This window comes from Gracilinanus agilis, chromosome 4, assembly GCF_016433145.1.
Source record: "Gracilinanus agilis isolate LMUSP501 chromosome 4, AgileGrace, whole genome shotgun sequence".
NCBI classification, from domain to species: Eukaryota; Metazoa; Chordata; class Mammalia; order Didelphimorphia; family Didelphidae; genus Gracilinanus; species Gracilinanus agilis.
This window is the reverse complement of record NC_058133.1, coordinates 194,731,978-194,755,547: the sequence shown is the minus strand read 5'-3', so window position 1 is coordinate 194,755,547 and position 23,570 is coordinate 194,731,978. Positions and strand designations below refer to the sequence as shown.

At 51.6% G+C, this 23,570-nt stretch overlaps 2 protein-coding genes across 2 annotated transcripts in view; both read left to right on the top strand.

Moving 5' to 3' along the window:
* Nucleotides 1–1,497: 1,497 nt before the first annotated feature.
* On the top strand, nucleotides 1,498–16,330 carry MLLT6 (MLLT6, PHD finger containing; the record flags this gene model as incomplete). The annotated part of the gene is made up of 19 exons (XM_044675107.1): nucleotides 1,498–1,596; nucleotides 2,252–2,306; nucleotides 2,670–2,779; nucleotides 3,975–4,078; nucleotides 4,672–4,765; nucleotides 5,374–5,505; nucleotides 6,456–6,554; nucleotides 9,261–9,471; nucleotides 10,088–10,693; nucleotides 11,107–11,288; nucleotides 11,465–11,573; nucleotides 12,488–12,554; nucleotides 12,662–12,810; nucleotides 13,015–13,215; nucleotides 13,327–13,415; nucleotides 13,789–14,141; nucleotides 14,626–14,716; nucleotides 15,490–15,816; nucleotides 16,225–16,330. Coding segments are annotated over 19 exons (3,120 nt in total), but the record flags the coding sequence as incomplete, so codon positions are not given.
* The window catches only part of CISD3 (CDGSH iron sulfur domain 3), a 29,483-nt gene continuing 22,219 nt past the window's right edge, over nucleotides 16,307–23,570 (top strand). The window contains exon 1 of the mRNA XM_044675106.1: nucleotides 16,307–16,345. Coding sequence (XP_044531041.1) covers nucleotides 16,307–16,345 — 39 coding nt within the window. The remainder of the gene's footprint in view (nucleotides 16,346–23,570) is intronic.

The window sequence follows — 23,570 nt, the reverse complement described above, 5'->3', positions numbered from 1 at the left end:
AGGGGGAGGGGGAGGGCGAGACCCCCCCCAGCGGAGGGGGGAGGGGGAGGGGCGGGGGTCTGCGGCCCCCCATCGCCGGGCCGGCGGAGACTAGCGTCCACTCCTGGGACTGCCCCGACTCCGTGGGGACCTGCCCCAGCCCCACACACACACACCTGAAGGGGAAGGGGGGCAGAGGAGGAGACCCCCCACTACCCTCACCCCCACCCCAGGCGGAGGAGGGGGCGACCAGGCTTTGTTTTCTTGCCTATTGTTCCGATCATATTGTTCCCCCCAACCCCCCCAAGTTGAATGAGTTTAGGGAGAGTCCAAGGAAAAGGGTGATTAATGGTGTGCTTCACCCCCTATCACCATGCTGACTGCCCCATCCCGAGTTTGGGGTAACCAGAATAAAACTCTTTTTTTCCCCCACCCCCACCCCCACCCCATTTGGTTAATTTGATTCTTACTTCTTGGTGTGTGTTGGTGGGGTGAGAAGGGAGGTCAAAGAAAGTCAACCCTCCCCCCTCAAGCTTCCGGATCAGAGAAGTGGGGGGGGAGGTATTAGGAAGGTAGGAGAAGAGACTTAGAGCCCTGGGGGTTGAGGATAGGTAGAGACTTTAAGGGGCGTTAAGAAGAGGGTGAGAGTAGGGAGATGTTTCTAGGGAAAGGTGTGGGACGGTAGATACTGGTTTTGGGAGTTTCCAAAAGAGCACATGACTAGATGGTTCAACCCTGGAGGAATTGAGGGGGGGGGACAGGAGCAGAGACACCTGGATCCTGGCATCCCCTTCAGCCTTCCTCTGGGAGGCCCCCCTTTACCCTCTTTTCTCATGGGGGCAGCCCCTGTTGCCAGGAGCCCAGTTGCTGTGGATGATAGCAGCACTTCCCCAGAGTTAGTTTTCAAGTACCTGCCCTTGTAGGTGACTTTTGACCTGTGTTGGCCTGTTAGCTAAAGTGAAGGAGATGGAGGAACCCCTTTTTCTGCTGTACTACTTATTTTTCCCCACCAAAATAACATACACACAGCCAGCCTCAATAAGACTTGTTCCTGGAGTGTAAATAAATATTCCTTTTTTTTAATGTAGTTTCTGATTACGGGGAAGAGGGAAAGCTACTAAGAAATTGTGTGTGGAGGGAGGTCATCTAAAGGTCTAAGGCAAGGACCCAGACTTCCCACCTCCCAGAGCCTATCACTGATTTTAGGAAATGGGGTTGTCTTGTGTGGTTGTGTGATTGTCCTGTTATGATATTGTGTGGCCATGTAGTTGTGTGGTTGTATGTAACCCCCTTGTAGAATTTCCCAAGGAATTGGTGGAGAATAAGTTATGGGAGCCAAGGAGATTGGCTTATCCTTATGAAGCTACACCCTCCCTCTGCACCCCCATCCCACCCACAATTCCTATGGGAAAGAGTCATTGAGAAAATTGCTCTGAGCCAGCTTTCAAGAGCCCCCTTCCCCTCCCCCCATTCTGGGGCCCTTGTCCTTAAGGGGACTCTGGGCACTGACTTGACCCTTCCTACCCCACCCCCCAAGCTTGCTATGGCATCGTCCAGGTGCCCACCGGACCCTGGTTCTGCCGGAAATGTGAGTCACAGGAGCGAGCCGCCAGGGTGGTGAGTATGCTCCCCTCACATCTGCTCCCCTGGACCCTCCACCAATTTCCCTGGCAACAAGGCAGAGGCTGAGGCTGGAGAATCTTGAGTTTAGGTCAAGCCTGGGTTCTTGAGTGCCCATCCCCCAACCCTGTTACTTAAACACCCTGATCCTGAGTGTTTGGTTCCCCCCATCCAGACTTAGGAATTTGACACTGAGCCCTCCCATCCTTTACACTGACCCTCATCTCTGATACTGACTCCTCCATCTATGACACTAAGCACCTGCCTCCCCGACAATCAGTCCCCATCTCTGACACTCCACTCCTCTCTCCCTGACAGTGAATCTCATCTCTGGCACTGACTCCCCATCCCTGACACTGAACTCTCCCTTCCAGGCCTGAGGATGGCCACCTGAGCCACCTCCCACCAGACACTGAACCCCTACATCACAAACCTCCATCTCTCACTGAGTCTGCCATCCCTAACACTGAACACAGAGCTCCCATCTCTGACACTTAGTCCCTCAACCCTCAGAGTTGGGGGCCTTTTAAACTTGCTTTCAATGGAGCCAGGGAGGAGGGCTCAGCAGATATCCTCCCAGGCCCTCCCTTCTCCCCTAGCCATATTTCAGTGCCTTCTCTAATCTCTCATTTATGCCCTGTATTTTTTATAGAGGTGTGAGCTGTGCCCACACAAAGATGGGGCATTGAAGAGGACAGACAATGGAGGTGAGTGAAGACAACCTTCCTTACTCCAACTGTAGGACTAAGGCTTATAAACAAGTCTCCAACTCTCTGGGTGCCCATCTGGCTAGGCCATACATACCTGAGCTCTACCTGCCCTGGAGGTTTCTAGCCAGGGAAGAGTTGGGGAGTGCCTGGGAATTTTCCTTCAGGAAGCCATGAGTTAAATGACTTTGGGGTTGTATGAAGCGAATGCAAATGAGGCTGGAGGTCTGGGTTTGGTTTTAAGAGTGGAGAGGCTGGGATGGAGGAGAAGGGAAACTGAGCCGGGTCCTGCTGAGACTGAATTTGAATGGGTGCCTTTGGAGGGCAGGACTGGTCCCTGAAGCTTGTCTCTTTGCCTCGCAGGCTGGGCCCATGTGGTGTGTGCCCTCTACATCCCTGAGGTACAATTTGCCAATGTGCTCACCATGGAACCCATTGTCCTACAGTATGTCCCCCACGACCGATTCAACAAGGTCAGTCCTTCTTTCCCTGAGCCTTGCAGCTCCCTCTTCACTGTCCCTTCTCCACATCTCCCTCCAATCTTCTCTTTCATCTATCCCTCTGTCAGGTCTCTCTACCTTCCACCATTCCTCCATCAATTACTCTGTCCATCTCGACGTCCACTCTTCCATTGGTCTTTCTATCTCATTCAGTTCAGTCCAATCAGCATGTTCTTTAGCTATGCTTCCCCGGGTTGGAAGGGCATGGGTGGGAAATCCCAATGTGACCTCCCTCTTTGCCTCCCCTCATACTCCCTCACCATATACATATGCCTCTAAGGCCCAAGACAGAGAAATTGAGCTCTGGTGCAGTTGAGGGGCATATTTTTAAAGTAGAAATAGCACAGGATTCAACATCAGAAACCCAGGTCTCTGACATGGACTGGCTGTTTGACCTTGGGACAGTCATTTAAAAACTCACTGAGCTCTAGTCTACTCATATGGATGGGGGTAATAGTACCTGCACTGCCTACTTCACAGGGTAACTGTAGAAATCAAGCTTTATAAACCTCAAGTCAAAGAGTTATTGTTAGGAAGGATTGAGGTTACACTTCAGGAATCCTCAATATCGTGGGACATAAAGACGTCAAGGAATTGGACAATAGGGGCCCTGGGAGGAAAAAGGAAGAGGGCTAGGGACGGGAGGCTGAGCTGGAGGCTTAATATCCCAGAAGAGGGAAGGAGGTGGGGGTGGCATAGGGTAAAGGGTTACCGAAAGAAGGGGAGCATTAAGAGGAAGAAGGATAATTAATAACAGCTAACATTTATATGTCAGCCTACGTTATTTTGGTTTTTTAAGTGTTATCTCATTCGCTCCTCCCCACAAGCCGATGCAAATGCTATTATTATATAAATGAGGAAACTGACCCTGAGAGGTATTAAGTGACTTGTGTAGGATCACAAAGTAAGTGTCTGAGACCAGATCCAAAAACAGTTGAGGTAGCTAGGTAGCATATTGGATAGAGAGCCAGTCTGGAATTGGGAGCCTGGCCTCAGATACTTCCTAAGCTGTGTGACCCTGGGCAAGTCCCTTAAACTTATTCACCTAGTCCTTGTCCCTCTGTTTTATTGAGTTGTTCCTAAAACAAAGTAAGGGTTTAAAAACTAAAAACATGCTAACTCCAAGACTCTATCCCCTGAGACACCCTAATTCCATTGCCTTCTCTAGACTTGTTACATCTGTGAGGAACAGGGCCGGGAAAGCAAGGCGGCCTCAGGAGCCTGCATGACCTGCAATCGGCATGGCTGTCGGCAAGCCTTCCATGTCACCTGGTGAGCCATGACATACCTTATTGTGCCCCTGCCCCCAGATGATGCCCCAGGAGTTCATGGTGTGGATCTGTAGAGGAAAGATGAAAGATAGAATAGAACTTGGTCTGAACTGAATTCTGGCCATTCTGCCTTTCTTTTGCTTGCCTATTTGCATAACTTTGAGCATAGTCAGTTCCTTGCCTTCCTGGGTCTCAGTTGGCACATCTGTAAAATGAGGATGTTACAATAAAGGACTTCTAAAGGTTCTTCCAGCCCTAAATCTATGATAGATTTATCATTCCAAAATAAATTCTTGGTTTTTCACAAAAGACATAGCTGGTCTGTTTGTTCCAGGTTCTTCCCTGCAGGGGTGGTTAATGATAACCTGCCAAAAAAGAATATGGATGGCCACATCCTATATGCACTGCTGTGCAAATGAGGGGCTTGTCTGTTGAATGAGGCAGAAGGCAGAAAAATGTAATATTTACTACTATTTCTAATAACTATGAGCTTTTAGAAAGGGAATGGTCTGGCTAGATGGGAGGGGGTTGCTGGTGATCTGCAACTGGAGTCCTCCATCCTAACCTTCCCTGGGGATGGGTTGTGGGGTTCAGTGCCCAGATGGCTGGTCTGCTATGTGAGGAAGAGGTCTTAGAAGTGGACAACGTCAAATACTGTGGCTACTGCAAATACCATTTCAGCAAGATGGTGAGTTGGGACGGTTCTCTTCCTATATGCCCATCCCACTCAGATCCAGCCCAGCATCCTCAGAAGGGCCTTAAAACTGTATTCCTTCTCCAATAGACAAGACATTGATTGAAATGAAGTCTGGTAGAAAAGGCACTGAATTAAAGTCAGAAGACCCTTCTTCAAATCTCACCTCTCCTTATACATACATATATATATATATATATATATAATCATGGGCAAGTTCCTTAGCCATTCTGAGCCTCAGTTTCCTTCCTTATAAAATAAGGAGGTTAGACTAGATGGTCTCTAAGGACCTTCCAGCTCTAAATTAGATGATCCTGTGAAATGCAACCTAAAGGGGGATTTATTGGCCTTACTGGGAAGGGTGAGAGACCAGGGAAATCTTTCTATTCGCAAAAGCAGTTAAGAGGTTGATCAGAGTTGAGAGGAAAAAAACATCTTTGGACACCATATAGATCTTTGGACTTTGAGGGAAAGAGGGCCCCAAGTGGAGACAAGGGGTAGGGATGGCTTGTTCTTAATGATCCTTTCCATGGGCTGGTAAGAGGAGGGTTTGACTAGGACCCCTTAAACAGCCAGCAAATTCCCCTCCACCCCTCCGCCAGAAGACATCAAGGCACTCCAGTGGGGGATCAGGGGGAGGCAACAGCGGCTTCATCGCTGGCCGGAGAAGCCAGTCAGCCTCACCGTCCTCTCAGGAAAAGCACGGCTCCCACCATGAGAGGGTCCCAAAGAAGGTGAGTTCCTGGCATGTCCTGGGCCCCAGTTCTAAAAGGGTATACCAGGAGGCACATTCCCAGGGAAGAAAAAAAAGGATATTAAAAATTGTGGCAGGGAAGGGAGTGATGGGCGTTTACCACCCTCTTCGTTGGCTAGGATGCCAGGAAGGCAGAGAATTTCCGCTGTGTGACCTTGGGCAAATCACTTACACAGAAGCACAATCTTTCTAGACCTCAGTTTCCTCAACCATAAAATGAGTTTAGTTGAAGTGATCTAATCACTCTGAATCTGAGGCCCCCATTCCTGTGATCCAAATCGGTGTGCCTCTGGTGGGGAGAGGGTCTCGGGACTAGGGCAGTAGCTGTTCCAGATCTGAGGAAGTTGCCCTTGTGCCTGTGTCTGTCTTTGTCCTTGGGTCATTCTCCTCCCTACCCCCCTACCCCAACTCCATCAGCTTATGATTCCTGAGTGGATGCTGGTCAAAGGGGTCCTTTATTTGTTTGTGGGTATTCCCGCTCCTCAGTCGCTGCCGTGCACGTGGCACCGTATTACCCTGTATATCTCAGTGCGTCCCAGTGTGTATGTCCTTGCCGGATTGTGTGTCGAGCTGGGTCGCTGGCATGATAATGGAGTGAGCTATTTTTAGTAGGCAGCAGAGAGAAGGGGGAGGGGCTGGGAATCACTGAGGAACCTGTCTGTGCCTCCCCATCCCAGAGAAACCCCCTTCCTGCTCCCAGTCTAGTTTCAAGATGGAAAATAGTGGAGGGGAAAAGAAACTGGCTGGAGAGGCCCTCACTGGCTTCCTCCAGAGCTCCTCCCTCAGATAGCCTCTCCCAGAGAAGAGATGTTTCTCTTTTGTCAACACATTAGCCTATTACCTGGCCCAGCTCCTCAGCCCCATTCCCTCCCCACCCTGGGCCTTCTAAGTCTTCATACACCTCAATTTGCCACACCTTTGCTTCTGCAGAGTCGGAAGGACAAGGATCGGCTTAAACAGAAGCACAAGAAGAGGCCTGAGTCTCCCCCCAGAATCCTCACTCCCCCTGTGCCCCCCATCACTGACAAGGTATCAGCTGTTGATAATTCTTCACACTCTGAGGAAGGGGGGGGGGGGCAAAAAATAGAAGGGAGGGCCAGAGAGAACCATGGAACCCAAGTGTCCTGCCCTGGCCTCAGGGGCCCACTCAAGCGAGGCTTCTTTCCCCTAAAAGGGCATAAGACCCAGTGGGGTAGTCATAGAAAGAACTTATGTTGGAAGATTTACCATAAAATAGCTGGGTGGCCTTGGAGCATTCTACTTCCCCTCTCAGAACTCAGTTTCTTTTTTTGTAAAATGAAGGGGTTGATATAGATGATCTCTGGTGATCTAAGAGTCTTCCAACTCTAATGGTCTCAGATTTTATGAGCATTTACTATGGCTGCCTGCCCATCAAATCTCCATGCCTTTGTCCCAGAGAAGGTGAAAGGGGGGGCATGGCAGATAGCTTATTCATGCCCACTTTGTGGACAAGGAGAGGTGTCAAAAGCAGGTGTGAGGGCACTTCATGGGAATGGAGCCAGAAGGGATCTCAGAGAATATCTAATCTCCCTCTTTTTGTAGCTGTGGAAACTGAGGCCTAGGGAAAGGAGGTGACATGCTCCTGCCCTGTCCCAAACATCCAGGGTCAGGGATGAAACTGTTTCCATTTCTTTCTTCTATGATGTATACGCCTCCTTCTCAGGCCCTTCTCCAAGCCAGACTTTGAAAAGCAGCCCCCAGATCCCATTCTCTTAAATGGCTGCTCACCCCTCCAGGCCAGGGAAGGGAATCTCAAGATGGGTGGCTTGCCCCACTCACCCTGCCCTTTTAGTCTCCTAAATAGCTTCCCTCCTGCCCCTGACCCCAGCCCTCTTCCCATCCCTTCTCACACCACACCTTAGTTAGCTCTCCTCCCAATGCCTGCCCTCTCCAGCTGTGCATAGCTGGGGCCCTGGTAGGTCAGACCTGCCACATATAGAGATATAACATCTGGCAAACAGAACTCACCCCTCCCTTCTTTCCTGGGAGTCTCTAATCCTAAAGAGCAGGGCATTCAGAGTCCTGCCCACCCCCAGCCCCCACTCCAGCCCACCCCATCTCATCTCTGGGGGCCCAGGGGTCTGGGAGGCCCCCCTCTTCATCCCTGCTCCTCCCTGACAGGAGGCTGGCAGTGCCGAGGGCAGTTTGGCACAAGGCTTGGGTATCAGGTTGCCCCAGTGATGTTGCCATAGTGACTGCCCAAGTTGCCCAGGCATAGTAGCCTTCTCCCTCTCCCCCTTCTTTGCTTGGGGCTGGGGGGAGGGAGACTTGGCTGGAGAATTCCTCTCTCTCACTCCTGAGGCTGAGCCCACTTGGCCTAGAGAAGCCGAGGTGGGACATAGATCGGGAACCTGGCATCCCTGCCTGCAGCCCTTTGAAGAGACCTTAGATCAGAAGGATTCAGGGAGAGGAGAGGAGGCAGGCTAGGCAGATTAGATTTGGGAATGTTCCTGGCTGGCTGGCAGAGAGAGAGAGAAAGAGAGAGAGAGAGAGAGAGAAAGAGAGAGAGAATGTATGTGTGTGTATGTGTTTGTTCAGGCAGATATGAGCATGCACATAGGTGTCTGTGTGTGAGCTTACGTGAGCATGAATATGTTTTTGCCCACACACATGAGATACATCTCCTTACATACGTGTAGTGTTCATTTATACCTCTTTGGAAGCATATGTCCATAGATGCATATATTCCAAGTGGCCAGCTGTCCCCTCATAATCCTCCCTCCCCCATAACTCTCCTTCCCTTCTCTCAGATTAGGGCCACATCTGGCTCTGCTCAGAATTCCAGCTGTTGTGTAACATAACGAATAAAGATTGTGTCTCTATCTGGAAAGAGAGTAGGGATGCCTTCCTCTTTCCACCCCTATTTTTCTCTCCCATGATCATGTTTAGATGGCCAGGGAGGGGCTGTCTGTCTGTTTGCCAACCTCTTGCTTCCCAAGCCTGAAAAAAATCAAGTGCCCCCAAACACTGCTCCCCTAGGCCCCATCTGGAACTTCTAAGGTTCCTTCCCACTCTCACATCCTATGATCTTAGATTCTGAATTATCATCCCCATCATCACCCTGCCTCCATACCAGACCCCATCTCAGCCTCAATCTGTTTTTTTCATTGACTTTCAGATTCTTGGTGGGACCCTCTGGGTTCCCTTCTTTGTGTCCCCTCTCTGTAACTCTCCAGGAACCTGACCAGAACCCAACAGAAGAAGAGGCTAGAGGAGGGCAATATAGTTGGGGCTAGATTTAGGGATTCTTATGTCGGGACAAATTCAGTTGAGAAGAGAGGGTGGGATAGAGCCACCAAAGACAGCATGACAAGATAGCCTTTCCCTCAGAGAGTTTGGTCTGTGGATAGCTTTTCCCTCAGAGTTTGGTCTGTACCCCTACAGGGAGTCAAGAAGGCCTGACACTTACTAGTCAGCAATTTCTCCAGCTTCAGTTTCCTCATCTATTAAACAAGGGGCTCAGACTCAGTTGTAAGGTCCCTTCTAACTCTAACTCTATGATCCTATGATTCTGTGGGCAAAAGGAGAGAACTGAACTCAGGACCCGGAGAGGGTGGCAGCCAGTAGGCCTATCTCCCCTCTGATCTCTCCTCTCAGACACTGGGGCAGTGGAGCAATTCTCTTACCATTCCTCTGCTCTTCCCAGCTGGGGATGGAGAGGCCTCACTAGGGATGTGTCTGATGATCAGCCCCACCTCTCTCTTCCCTCCTCAGGGCTCCTCCTCCTCTTCCTCTTCCTCTCACCATGAGGGCAGTGCCCGGGAGCCCTCTGAGGGCAACAGGGATTCCAAAGGGAAGAAGTCTTCCAGCCACAGCCTCAGCCACAAGGGCAAGAAGTTAAGCAGTGGGAAAGGTGTGGCCAGCTTCACCTCTGCCTCCTCCTCTTCCTCCTCCTCTTCTTCTGGAGGACCCTTCCAGCCCACAGGTGAGTGTGGGAGCTAAGGGAAGGCCTAAGACCCAACTCCACTCTTTACATAAAAAAGGATGGCTAAGAGGCTGAGTGTTCTAGTGGCCAGAGAGCCAGGCAAGCATGGGTTCAAGTCCTGCCTCCCACACCTACTATGACCCTAGGGAAGTCATTTAACTTCTTGAAGCTCTAGACTGAAGCTGCCCTGCACCAGTGGAGGGAGTTCTCTCATCTGGGAGTTCTTTTCCCAGTGAAATCACAGTCCAGATCCCATCCTTGCCTTATTGATTTATACATCATTTTCGTGGTGATAGATTCAAGAAAGAAAAAAAAAAACAAATAAGCCTTTCAGTCTCTCTTCTCCAGTGTCTTCCAGCTCCTTCATCCTCCTCGATTCTAGTTCTCCCTATTAAGCAGCCACCACTATAGACCTTCTCTCCCCCATTTTCCCCTCAGAGTTTCAGCTGTGTAAGCCTGGCCCAACCATGACATAAATCTACGTGACCTTTTTTTCTTTGCCTTGTCCCTATCTCCCCCAAGGCTAGTTTCCAGAACCCCCTCACCCTGGACTTTAGCCAGGTCCAACATAGGTGTCTTATGTGAGACTCCTGACTTATATCTCCTCTGTCTACAGTCTCCTCCCTCCAGAGCTCCCCAGACTTCTCATCCTTCCCCAAACTGGAGCAGCCTGAGGAGGAGAAGTACCCCAAAGCAACACCACCAGCACCACCAGGGCCTGTCTCTCCCCCTGCCTCAGAGCCCCCCAAGGCTGATGTTTTTGAGCAGAAGGTGGTATTTTCTGGATTTGGTTCTATCATGCGCTTCTCCACATCTGCTGCTGGAACAGCTCGGACCCGGGTGCCATCTCCAGGAGAGTACAAGGCCCCCCACATCCCCGGGGGAAGCACTGGGCCAGGCAGTCACAAGAGGATGCCTTCACTGAGTGCTGCTTCAGAGGAGGTGGTTGAGGGCCTGAAAGAGAAGAAACATAAAGGGAGCAAGAAAAATCGCCACGGGCCTGGAAGGCCCAAGGGGAGCAGGAACAAGGAGGGAGTGGGAGGGCCCTTGGTGCCACCCCTTCCTGGGGCCCAGCTGGCTGGCTTCACTGCCACAGCAGCCTCACCCTTCTCAGGGGGTTCACTGGTTAGTTCCGGTGTGAACAATGCCTCTGCTTCCCGGGCCTTTGGACATCAAGCAGCCCTGCCTAGCCTCAGCCTTGAGTCTCCACTGCTTGGGGCAGGTAGGAATCATCTGCTGTCTCCCTTGAAGGGAATGGAGAGAGCTAGCATAGTGGAGGATTAGGGGGGAAGAAGGGTGCTCTGCCTATTTTTAACAATCTAATGACCAAAGAAACTGAAATCTGTCTATCAGGAGGACTTGGAGGGGCCAGGGAGGAGGGGGCGGCAAGGCCAAGAGCTAAGGGAAGAGGTATGCCAGGCCAGAGCCTGTCCCAGGCTTGTTTCCATCCTTTGGTCAGATAGATCATTCCTGTAAGAAATTTCTGAGGGTGGCCAGACAAGGTGACCAGAATCCCATTCCAAGGGATTGTCCAGGCAGGAGGAAGACATCTCTAGCTAGAGTGAAATGAGAGTGTCTCAAGATGACATGAAGGATGAGATGAGTTTTCTTCTGTGTCTCTCCCCTTCCTCATAGGGATCTACACCAGTAACAAGGATCCTATCTCACATGGTGGTGGGGTCCTTCGGGCTGTGTGCAGCACACCCCTCTCTTCCAGTCTCTTGGGTCCTGCAGGCACCTCATCTCTGCCCCAGCTCAGCCGTTCCCCCTTCGTCAGCACCCTCCCTGCCTCTTCTGCCTCCATCTCCACCACCCAGGTAAGGCAGGTGGTAGGGTCTGTCAAGGTCTTGGAAGTTGTTGTCATCAAATTCCCAAAATCTATACCCCTGTGACCTCTGTGCCTCCTGGAGAACCAGCCTCTGTCCCCTTCCCTCTCCTTCCAGGGCCATAATTTGTCCTGGATCCAGAAAATATCTGCCTTTCTCCCCTCTAGGTATTTTCTTTGGCTGGTTCTACCTTCAGCCTTCCTTCTTCCCATATCTTTGGGACCCCCATGGGCTCCGTTAACCCGCTCCTCACCCAGGCAGAGAACAGCCGAACAGGTATGTGGGTGGGCAGGAGGGTCCTTCCCCACCCCACCCCCCTTAAGAACTCCACGCCTGTGGGTGGGGAGGTAAAGGAATAATCGCCCTTGCTGAGTTTCTGTTGTGCTTTGGGATTTGCAGAGCACCTTCCTCACGTTCCCTTGCGAAGTGAGTAGTACAGGGTATTATTAGGCTTATCTTACAGGCGAGGAAACTGAGGCTGAGAGAGATTAAGTGATTAGTTTAGAGACTCGTGCACCTAGGAAGGGAGGAGCCCATCAGGATTTCAGTCTCGGCCTTTCTGGACTCTAGAGCTCGTTCTGTCTTGCCCTATGAGGGTCTGTTCCCCAGCTGTGCCCATATGGCCCCTGGCGCAGCCTGTGAAGAAGAGCGGCGGCCCCTCTCCTGCCTCGCTCCTCCCGGGCTTCAATCGGGGAACAAATGGTCTCCGGCTTTCTCGGCTGCAGCTCCGCCTCTGCCCCCCTAGAGGGAGCCCCGGCCCGGGAGTGGCCGCGCTCCGATTGGCGGGGAGGCACCACCTGGCCCCCCCCGGGAGGCGGGGCTTTCCCACCTGGGTCCAAGCAAAGGCCCGGAGCCCATTGGAGGGCTGGAGCCCCGAGCCCACTTCCTGCTGGAAACAAGTCTCAGAGGCTTCGTCTTGGACTAGTTAGAAACGAATCATGGGGGGAGTTCTGAGGGGAAATCATCCAGGTCAGGAGGAGCCCGTCTGAAAAAAATTAGGGGTGCGTGTCCTGTTGCCTGCGGAGGCTCCTCGGAGGTCCCTTGGGCCCCAGGGCCCCAGGCTGAGCCGCCGGGACCTGGGGAACTCCCAGGAGATGCTGCTTAGGGAGCCTGGAGTGGGGGAAGGGAAGTCTGGGCAAAGACAGCATCCCCAGGGGCCCTGCTGACTCCCCCCGCCCTCTCTTTTCTAGAGCCCAGCCTGGAGGAGTGCAGCTTTGGGTGCCGGGGCACCTCTCCCCAAGAGAGCCTGTCATCCATGTGAGTTGTGGAGGGGGCCTGGAGGGCTGGGGTTGGGGGAGGACAGCCATGGGGAAGGGGCCCATGGGTGAAGTCAGGAGCCAATGTCCTTGTCTCTGACCCCACAGGTCACCCATCAGCAGCCTCCCCACACTCTTTGATCAGACAGCACCCTCAGCTCCCTGCTCAAGCAGCCAGCTGGATCCAGCAGCCCAGGGCACAGCCAACATGGAACAGCTGCTGGAGAAACAGGGCAATGGCGAGGCTGGAGTCAATAGTGAGAGGGCCTTGCCCCAGGTCGGGTGGGGAGGGAAGATGAGTTTTCGTGGGGCCTTTCCCAATGCTCAGAATGCCACTCTAGCCTCTGCTTCCTCTGGCCTTGCCCTCCCCAGCCCCCTTCATTGTTCTTACCATCCACCCCACGCCCCAGCTCTTCTGTGGCTGCTGCCCTTCCTTGACCCCCTTTTCTCCCCTGCTCCAGTTGTAGAAATGCTGAAAGCCTTGCATTCGCTGCAGAAAGAGAACCAGAGACTTCAGGAACAGATCATGAGCCTGACAGCAAAGAAGGAAAGACTCCAGATCCTCAATGTGCAGCTCTCAGTACCCTTCCCTGTGGTACCTGCCGGGGTGCCTGCTGCCAACGGGCCCAACCCTCAGGGTCCTTACTGCCTGCCACCCAATGGTGAGGGGAGATCTTGGGCTCTACCAGGCCCTCATGGAGATGAGCTGGTGGGAGTAAGCTGGCAATGGCTTTTTCTTAATGCCCGTTGCCCCTTATCATTTATCTCCTCAGCTGGCAGCACTGACTCCCTAAGCACCAGCAAAAGCCCTCCTGGCAAGAACAGCTTTGGCCTGGAAAATTCCCTCTCCATGTCTTCCGAGGTATGGGCAGGGAAGGCCTGGGGCAGGAGGGAAGTCACGTTAGGCAGATCTGGCATAGGGTGGAGTGCCAGGTAGCATTCTTGCTTTTGATGCCCAGTACCCTTTCAGGGGCCTCTGGGCGGTACCTACATTCTACTTGGCCTTCATCACTGTGGATAGCCTGCCAGTTTGGCACAGGTTCTCCCTTCCCTTCCCTCCCCTCCCCTCATCCTGGGGGGAGGCAGCTGGCTTAATGGAGCCAATGGTGATGGAACATTCTTTGGGACTGGAGCTGTTGCTTGGGAGGGAAACAGGTGGCAGTAGGAGATGGCAGCATTGTCTCAGTGCTGTTCCACACTGCTTTGGCTCTGACCTCGATCCCCTTCTATTCCAGGACCCTCACTCTGGGTGCCCAAGCCGAAGCAGCTCCTCATTGTCCTTCCATAGCACACCTCCACCTCTGCCCCTTCTGCAGCAGAGTCCGGCTACGTTGCCCCTGGCCCTGCCTGGCCCCCCAGCCCCTCAGCAGCCACAGTCTCAAAATGGGCTGGGCCGAGGGGCTGGAGGAGTTGGCTTAGGGACTGTATCCATGGCTGATGGGCTTCTCGGAGGCCTGGCAGGGGGAGGGACACTGCCCCTCAATGGACTTCTTGGTGGGCTTAATGGAGCCGTGGCACCCCCAACACCCACCGGCCTGAACCAAGGCAGCGGGACCCCAACAATGCAACTTCCAGGGAGCCTCAGTAGGTGAGAAGGCAGGGAGGCAAACCTTGTATTAGAGGATTAGTTTAAAAAGAAATGGAGAGAGCACATCTAAACTACATGTCCATCTTGGAGAGATGATCCCGCCACAGCCCAAAGAAATATCCTCTTCCTGGCTCCCAAACACTTCTGCCTTTAGGCACTTTGCAATCCTCCTTCTCCTTTTTAAGCCGAGTTGATTAAGTGTCTCCTCAGCACTGAGATACCCTGTCTCCTCCTTCCTTCCCTGACCCCCAGGGAAACCTATCTCTTGGTAACTTGCATGCTTCCCTTCTGCCAGTCAGCCCTTTTCTCTAGTTTGACTCACAGAGGGGTCAGAGGCCTACCTTTCTTCCCTCCATCCATCCTTCTTTCAGTGGCCTCCCCCAGTTCCTGGGGCCAAGGGAGCCCCTCACTTCCCTAGCAGGAAAGGAGTGTGTCCTGATCTCTCTCTCTTCCCCATTGCCTCCTCCTCTCTCTTGGCTTGCAGCCTGACGGAACAGCAGAGACACTTCCTCCAACAGCAGGAGCAGCAGCTCCAACAGCTCCAGCAGCTCCTGACCTCGCCCCAGCTGACCCCGGTAACTCTAGCCCAGTCATCCCAAACCCATGAGAACTGCCAGGGCCCACCCATGCTCCCAGGAGGGTTCCTAGGAAATCAACCAACAGCTCAGGGACTCCCCTTCCCTTCCTCTCCCCTTTGGCATTGCCTGACAGTGCCCACAGTAGGCCAGACTCCTGTACAGAGGCCAGTGTGGAAAGGGTGCTAACTTCTTTGCTGTAAGAGGGCCTTAATTCAAATCCTAGCTTTTCTCCTTTCTGCCTGTATGACCTTGGGCATATCAATTCCTTTGTCTAGCCTCAGTTTCTTCCACTGTAAAATGGGAGGGATGTACTAAGTGACCTCTGAGGTCCCTCCCAGCTCTGAATCTGTGATCCTATGACCTTTCAGGTCCCTCCTAGTTCTAGATCCTCAGCCTATAATACAGAGTGTAAGAATAGGGAAGGGAAGGGAAGAGGGAAGAGAGCCCTTTCTAGGACAGGAACCAGGAGGGTGTTAGAAAATGGTAGCCTTAGCTCAGTGATTATCCACTGCTGGCAGAGGAGAAGAGAACAAGAACAACTGAGGGCATCTTAAACCTGGGACCTGGTTATTGGAGTCTATTATCTACACCGCGTAGTCCGGGGGTGAACAGGGAGTTTAGATAAAATAGTGTCCCTTCCTCCATGGAGCTTACATTGAATCTGATGGGTACAGGGTTCCAGGAGCAGAGAAGGTGGAAGGGAAGGGAAGGGAAGGGAAGCTTGAGAACCAGCCTAGCCCCACCTACCCTGTGCCTCCCACCCCCCCCAGGACCATCAGACCGTTGTGTACCAGATGATCCAGCAGATCCAGCAGAAACGGGAGCTGCAGCGGCTACAGATGTCTGGAGGCCCACAGCTCCCCATGGCCAGCCTGCTGGCAGGCGGCACAGCCCCTCTGCTGCCCTCAGGCACCCCTGGCCTCCTGCCCTCAGCAGCTGCCCCACCCCTGCTGCCCGCGGGCTCCCTGGTGGCTCCGGCGTTGGGCACTGGCACTACCCTCATGGCGGCAGCGGCAGGCGGGCCCCCTGTCCTCACCGCCCAGACCAACCCCTTCCTCAGCCTCCCTGGGGCGGACAACAGCGGGCAGAAAGGAGGGGTGGGTACCGTGCCCTCTGGGGTCCCCTCTCACCCTTTTACCCCTGGCACTCTGGAGGGTCGAGTTGTAGCCACAACAGAAGGAAGCAGGAAGAAAAAACCAGCAGGGTAGAGGTGCCAGCCCAGTGGTCACCAGTCTAGGCCTGGCCCAGGTGGGCTCTGAGGTTGGAGCTTCTCCTTCCTCTTTTCACAGCTCACATTTGGGGTCACTGTCCCCCTGCTCCTACTCCAGAGGAGGTCTTGGGTGGTTCTCTGTGGAGTCACAGACCGGCCCAGCTTTCTCTGACTAGAGGCTGGGTGGTTAAAGGGTATCCAGGGGACCAGGGCAGGAAAAGGGACCAGGGGGCAAGAGGCAGTGGATGCCACCCCTGCTAACACCCCAGTCTTGTCTCCTCTCCTCTCCTTCCAGAGCGGTGACAAAGGATCCTCATGCAACCAGGAAAAAGGCTAGACCAGCCCCTCCCCCTCCCCGCCCCGGGGGGCTTCAGGGGATGCCTGGTCCCGAGGGGGCCCAGCCGGAGCAGGCGCCTGTGCTCAGACACTGGAAAGCCCTGGCATAAAGGAGGTGGAAACGGGTCTCACCCATCCCATGCTGAGATCCTGCCACCGGCCTGGCCAAAGGACCAAGCAGGGTTTTGATCAGGGTGGGACCCCAGGGAGAGATGGGGCAGAGAGATGAGTCTGTCGCTCCTCCCTCAGACAGGAGGTTCAGCTCCAACTTATTTGTATCCTTTGAGAATTTGATCTTTTGAGGCCAGCCCCTCCTCTTCCCTGGTCCCCAGCCCTTCCCCACATCCCACTTGCCCTGGGCTAGGGATCTAGAAGGAGAGGATAGTGGACTCTGACCCCTGCTGAGGGAGACACCCTCCCTACCCCTGGGCTGGCACAGGGTAGGCAGGTGGGTTGTGGCTGGGTTGCTTTGGGCAAATGTGACAGGATGGCACTTGAGTGGTGACAGTGGGGTGGATGCTGCCCTCCCTCCCACTCCCACCTGCCTGGCTTCCAGACTGAAGAAGGCTGAGGCTATCAGTGGCAGGGAATGCCCAGCCCCACTGTTTGTGGGCACCATGCTGGGGAGGAAGGTCAGCTTGGGGTTTCCCATCTTGATGGCGTCAAATATAGCCCAGCCCACTCCCTTCCACCCAGCCACCCTTACTGCAGGGTTCCTCTTGGGGGGGATGGGGGGAAGGGGGGCTATGTGCCCTTACCCTGTCTACCCATCCCACCCACCCCACACTTCTTTGCACTATTAGAACCTATCAGTGGGGGTGTGCTGTGACAGTGCTGGAGGGCTGGTTCTATGAGTGAGTATCTGTGCGTGTATGTGTGTGTGTGTGCGCTTGGGTGTGTACATCACTGGACCCTGGGTAGATGGGATGACAGAAGAATGGGCACTGAGAGGGGCTGAAGAGAGTCAGGTGAAAGAGAGCATGGTCCAAGGGAAGAGTTTTCTATTCTCAGTTTAGATGGGCAGTTAGAGACTATGGCCTCTCAGCTACATCCCCCTCATGCCAGTCTTGGCACTTTGGGGGCACGTGAGATGTTAATAATCTAAAAACACTCCAATTGGGAAAGTGGCAAATGCAGAGTCTTTAAGTCAAGATAACTGCTGTCTTTCCCTTCCAAATGTAGAGCACCTGAACCTTCCTCCTCTCTCACTGAAAACCCATTCCCCCAAGGTGCCCAGGCTCAGAGCATCTTCCCTCTGCTCCAGTCCTGCCCCCCACACACATACACATACTAGAATACACGTACATGTACACATACCATACACATATACACTCCTGACGTGGTAGGAGGCTAGAGTCGGCTCCAATCCACTCATTCTGTCCAGTTTATCCTAGCCTCTTTGCCTTCTTCCTGGCCCTGGGAGAGCCCCAGGGATCAGGGCTCGGATAGGGAAGCCAACTGTCCTTTCCTTCCCTCCCCTCAGGAGGAAGCTTATACTAACCAGCTGCCCCTCTTCTACCCACCAGCTATTCCTCTTGGGTAGGTGGCCAAGATGCCCTCCCCTGCCCCTTCCAGAAAGCCAAGGACAGGATGAGTTTGGGGGTGTTTTTTTTGGAGGAGACGGACGTTCGAGATGTATGTTTTAGTTGCACTGAGGTGGGGAGGTATGGATCATGGGGGTGGCCTAGGGAAAAGAGAGTCAGGGAGAGAGCCTTTCACACCCATCTAGATATGTGTGCTTTGTCAGTCTCTTTTTGCATGTGTGGTTTCTGTGTTTCTGTTTTGGGGTTGTTTTTTCTGTTTTGTTTTGTTTTTTAAATAAAGAAGAGGAGATGTATATATTTTTGGCAACGACGGAAGACGTAGCGCAGATATATTTTTGCCCACGCTGCTCAATCGGTTCTTTTCTGATACTGAAAATAATATTAATCCTGTTGATAAGACATAGGGAGCCTGAGGAGGGAGGGGACACCCCCCCCCCCCGGGCAGTCTCTGAGGCTTGCCAAGAGCCTAGGGGGCAATGTTGGAAATCTCAGAAATAATCACTTTTTATTAATGCTCTATAAGCAGGGAGAAATGATAAGCAAAATTATCAGCTTGCCCTTACTCTATCTAAACTTTTAAACACCCTTACCCCTTCTACCCCTCAAAAACAGCATCTAGAGATCCCCGAATTTATACTGTGTCACCTTGGAAGGGTTCTCTGGCCCTATCAGGTTCATTCTAGCTGAAGTTAAAGTATCTAGGACAATAAGGGAAATAAGTCTATTTCTGAGCCAAGGTAGGAATGGAAATTGAGTCGAAGGGGTCAATCTCACTGGGGTACTGGGGCTGAGGCCTCCTTCTTGGTCCCCCAGGGCAAAGCTACTCTTGTTTGACCATTCCCCCCTAGAGGACCCTTGAAGATTCCCCAGAGGGAATGAGAATGAGCTGCCCTGACCTCATCCAGGAAGGCCTGGCCCTAGGACTTTTTCTAAGTCACTACCAGGCAGCACTGAGGAACAAGGTTCCATTTGAGGAAGGACCCCTAGCAAGCTTGGCTTGACCCTGAGAATGGGGAAGGAGACAAGGAGGGGTCAGAGTCCTTGCAGGGGGAGCTGGGGCAGCTTGGCATGGAGCCAGGAGGATGGAGGAGACCTCCAGCCCAGCTGTCATGCTCCCAGCATGCTCTCTGCCCTTCCTCCCAGGCTTTCAGATCAGGTAGACTAATGAGGACAGACGTAGACTGGGTTGGGGGGAGGGGTTAGGTTGGTGGGTAAGAGACAGATTTGTTTCAAGGTAGATGTCCCTGTGTCTCGGGGAGGGAAAGGATGTGGTTAGTGGGGGAGGAAGCTGAGTTGGGAGATTGGTGAGAGTAGAAGGGGTACATGTTATCCCTCCCAGCGTGAAGGGTGGGGAGGGAGGGAGGGCAAGGTGGACTTTGGGGTGTCAGACTGTTGCCAGAAGGGAGGGCAGGCAGGGAAGGGCATGGCATGTAGCTACAGACCTGGTCTGGGGTCCTGGGTGTGTCTGTCTTGGTATGTGAGCCTGTGTGTGTGTGTGTGTGAGTATACACTCCAAGGGCAAGTGAGACTGTACGTCTGTGTCTCTGTATGTCCTGTGGGGTTGGCCATGGGTGGACATGCCTGTGAGAGTTTCTATGTCCCTGTGTCTCGAGGCTGGGGAGGGGAGGGGGGGTTATATGTAGCACTTACTCTTGCTTTTGATCAGAGCCGATTCCAATCTGTGGCATAAAGGATTCTACCTTAAAAGGTTCCTCTCGCCACTCTTCTCCCCCCACAGCATCATTTTATTCCATGTGTTTCTTTAGGAAGGGAAGTCAGAGTTTTCTTCACCTCGCCCTCACACACACACACCATGCCCTCACCTTGAGGTAGTGGAGGAGCCCCAAAGAGAACTGGGGCTCCCTTCCCATTCCGAGGAGGCAGTGAAAGAGTTCTGGGAAATTAGGCACCCAGGGCTCGGCCTGGAGGCTGGAGTGGAAGGGAGGGAAGGGGCCTTTGAGAGCCAGGGACAGTACGTCTTCCTTGCCCTGAGCACCTTTTCCCAACCATGAAAACAAACCCACTGAAAACTCCAGCAGCCAGTTGTCCTCTTTCCCACCCCACACTGCCCTCCCAGCCTTACCCTACCCAGCCTCCCTGTCCAGCATCTTTTTTTTCAGGGTGAGAGGGAGGCCTGAGAGGGAAGATAATGGTGCCCTCCTCGGTTCCCCTCTCCCAAGACTTAGAGTTGGAAGGGAGTAGGAGGTGCCTCAGAAAAGGGATGCTTCTTTGGGAAATGGGGGCAAATTGAAAGGGGGTCAGGGGAAAGTGCTCTTGGGAGCCTCCACTCCCAGATACAGCTGTCTTCTTCTTTTGCTCTTTCTTGGTTTATTGAAATGTCTGAATGGATGGTGGGTGGGGTGGAATGCCGATTCACTGGCCTCCTGTCTCATTCTGTTCCCCTCACTCTGCCTTCACCAAGATAGCTGGGAGGGGGTCCAAAAAGAGACCTCCTCTGTCACCCTTTCTCAGGCTGGTGACCAATTCCATCTCAATCCCATCCTAATTTTTTTCCCTTCCCCCCCCTAGATATTCAGGGGAACTGTGGTAGGGGTGGGGGGAACAGCAGTTTGCAAGATCCAATATTTTTTTTTGCTCATTTCTGAATCCCCTTAATTTCCCCAGCCCAAGAGGTAGTGCTTCCCATCACCCCCCTCCTCACCCCGTGGTGTGTATAACTCAGATCTTGTATCTTTGTATAACTGATGTTATTTGTACAAAGGGCAGTTCGTAAACAGCACTTGTTCTTTTAATAAAAGAATGTTTTACAAAAAAGTGTCCACAACTGACCCTGTCTTGCCTACTAATACTGATTGGAAGAGGTGGTGAGATACACCAGAAAGAGCAATGGCCTGGGAATAGAGTACAATATGGGTTTGATTCTGGGTTCTGGGTTCTGGCTTTAGACAAGCCCTGGATTGGGAGTCAGAGAACCTGGGTTCAAATCTTGACTCTGCTACTTAATACCCTTATGAGGATGTTGGAGTCCACAGTCACTCCCTCCACATTAAGTTTCAACCATTATAAAAAGGAGGGCTATAAAGTTCCTTCCATCTCTAAAGCTATGATCTGATCATCTCTCTTAACCTCTATTCCTTCATCTGAACATCATGGATAAAAAGGTTGAGGCCAACGCCACATGAAATTGCCCAAGGTCACACGTGTTTACTTGCTGAATCAGTGGGGATAGAATAGACATACCATCTTCCTTCTCCCACGTTCCTACACCTTTGGAAGAAAGACAATTGGACTAATTTGGGGACCAGAGGAAACTTGGTCAGTTCAGCTGTGCAGATGAAAGGAAGGATGCCAGGCTCCTGAGGTTTATACAGCTGAGGTGGAGACCCACCGGCAGCAGGGATGCTGTACCTCCAAGATCCTAGGCAAGACCCACCCACCAAGTATTTTTTTCTTCCACAAATATTTACTATTATCTAGGGTGGGCACAGCACTGTGCTAGCTAAGTCCTGGGGTAGGGGCAAGGTGGCATCAGAGTTTGTCCTCTTGACTCTAGCACTACCTGTGCTGTCACAGGTGAATGTTTCTCTCTGAGCCTCAGTTTCTTCCTCTGTAAAAAAAATAACACTATCCATCCTACCTCACTGTGTTATTTCATGAGGAAAGAAAGGGCTTTATAAACCTTGAACCCCTCTATAAATGCAAGAAGGCATTTGGGTGTTTCAGAAGATAGAGAACCAGGCCTGGACACAAGAGGTCCTGGATTCAAAACTTGCCTCAGACACTTCTAGATCCTGGGCAAGTCGCTTAAGCCTAACCACTTCCTGCTCTTCTGCCTTGGAATCAATACTCAGTATTAATTTTAAAACAGAAGGTAAGGATTGAAAAAATATGTAAGTTATTACATAGAGGATCATGCAGAGACCCATATTTTGCTTTTCTTTGTAAGCCTACTGCTTAGAAACAGTGCTTCAAACATGGTAGGTGCTTAATAAATGCTTGGCTTGATTTAGAGCTAAAATGAATGGATGAAAGTGCATTCATTAAGCACTTCACTAGGCTTGATTTCAGTAAGCATTTATTAAGCACCTACTGTGTGCCAAGCAGCTTGGTGGTACAGTGGATAGAGCACCAGCCCTGGAATCACAAAGAATCCTCTTCCTGAGTTCAAATCTGGCCTTAGACATTTCCTAGCTGTGTGACTCTAGGCAAGTCACTTAACCCTGTCAGCTTTAGCTTCCTCATCTGTCAAATGAGCTGGAAAAGGAAAAGGCAAACCATTCCAATGTCTTTGCCAAGAAAACCCCAAGTGAGATCACATATCAGATAAGGCTGAAATGACTGAAAAACAAAATGTTCCAGGCACTGTGCTAAACCCTGGGAATAAAGTAGCAAAAAATGGCCCCTGCCCTCAAGGTGTTTACAGTCTGGGGAGGGGATGACAATGTGCAAACATATATAAAGCAAGAGATATACAAGATAAGTAGGAAACAATTATAGTGGGAAGGCACTGGAATCCTGAGGAGTTCGTGGAAGGCTTAATGTACAAAATTTTATTTGGGATGCAAAAGGTAGACCAAGAAGTCACTATTGAATTAAAATACACTGTGCCTTCTGCAATAATAGAGCAGTTAGGAAGACTGGAGGATTTGGCAGAAAAGATAAAGAGTTCTGTTTGGGGCATGTCGAGTTTGAGATGCTTTAGGAACATCCAATTCAAGATGGTCCAAAAGACAGCTGATAAGGCAAGATGAGAGGTTAGGGCTGCATATATGGGTCTGAGAATCAAATGCAAATGATAAATAATAAGTAACTAGATGGCTCAGTGGATAGAGAGCCAGGCTGGGAATTAGGAAGTCCTGAGTTCAAATCTGATCTCAGTCACTTCCTAACTGTATGACCCTGGGCAAGCCATTTAGGCCCAAATATCTAGCCTTTACCATTCTTGGAATTGAAGGTAAGGGTTGAGAGAGAGAGAGAGAGAGAGAGAGAGAGAGAGAGAGAGAGAGAGAGAGAGAGAGAGAGAGATCGATCATAACAACTCTAGAAGCAGATAAGACCCCCAAGTAAGATAGTAGAGAGGGAGAAGAGGGCCAAGAATAGAACCCTGAGAGAACACCCATTATTAGTGGGATTAACTGGGATTATTAGTTGGATTAACAAATCCAACAAAGGAGCCTGAGGAGAGGGAAAGGAAGAACCATGAAAAAACAATGTCACAAAAACCTAGAGAGGACAAATTATCCAGGAAAAAAAAGGTTGTTCAACAGTTTGGAATGCTGTGTTTTGTTTCAGTCATTTTAGTCATGTCCAATTCTTCATGATCCCATTTGGGATTTTCTTGGCAAAGATACTGGAGTGGTTTGCTATGTCCTTCTCCAGCTCATTTGACAGATGAGGAAACCGAGGTAGAGTGAAGTGACTTGCCCAAGGCCACCTAGCTAGTAAGCATCTAAGGGAACTCAGGAAGATGAGTCTTTCTGACTCCAAACTCTATGGCACCATCTAGCTGCCCTCCTTAGCTACCTTTTATTTTGTATTTATTCTGTATAAAGTCACATATGTACACTTTGCCTCCCTGATAGAATGTAAGCTCCTTGAGGGCAGAGGTTGATTATTCTTTTTTTTTTTTTTTGTACTTGCACAGACCTTGGAACTGATAGGTTCTAAGACAGAAGGTAAGGGGAGGAAGAAGAAAAGGAGGAAGAGAAGGAGGAAGAGAAGGAGGAGAAGAAGGAAGAAGAAGGAGGAGGAGGAAGAGGAGGAGAAAGAGGAAGAGAAGGAGAAGAAGAAGAAGAAGAAG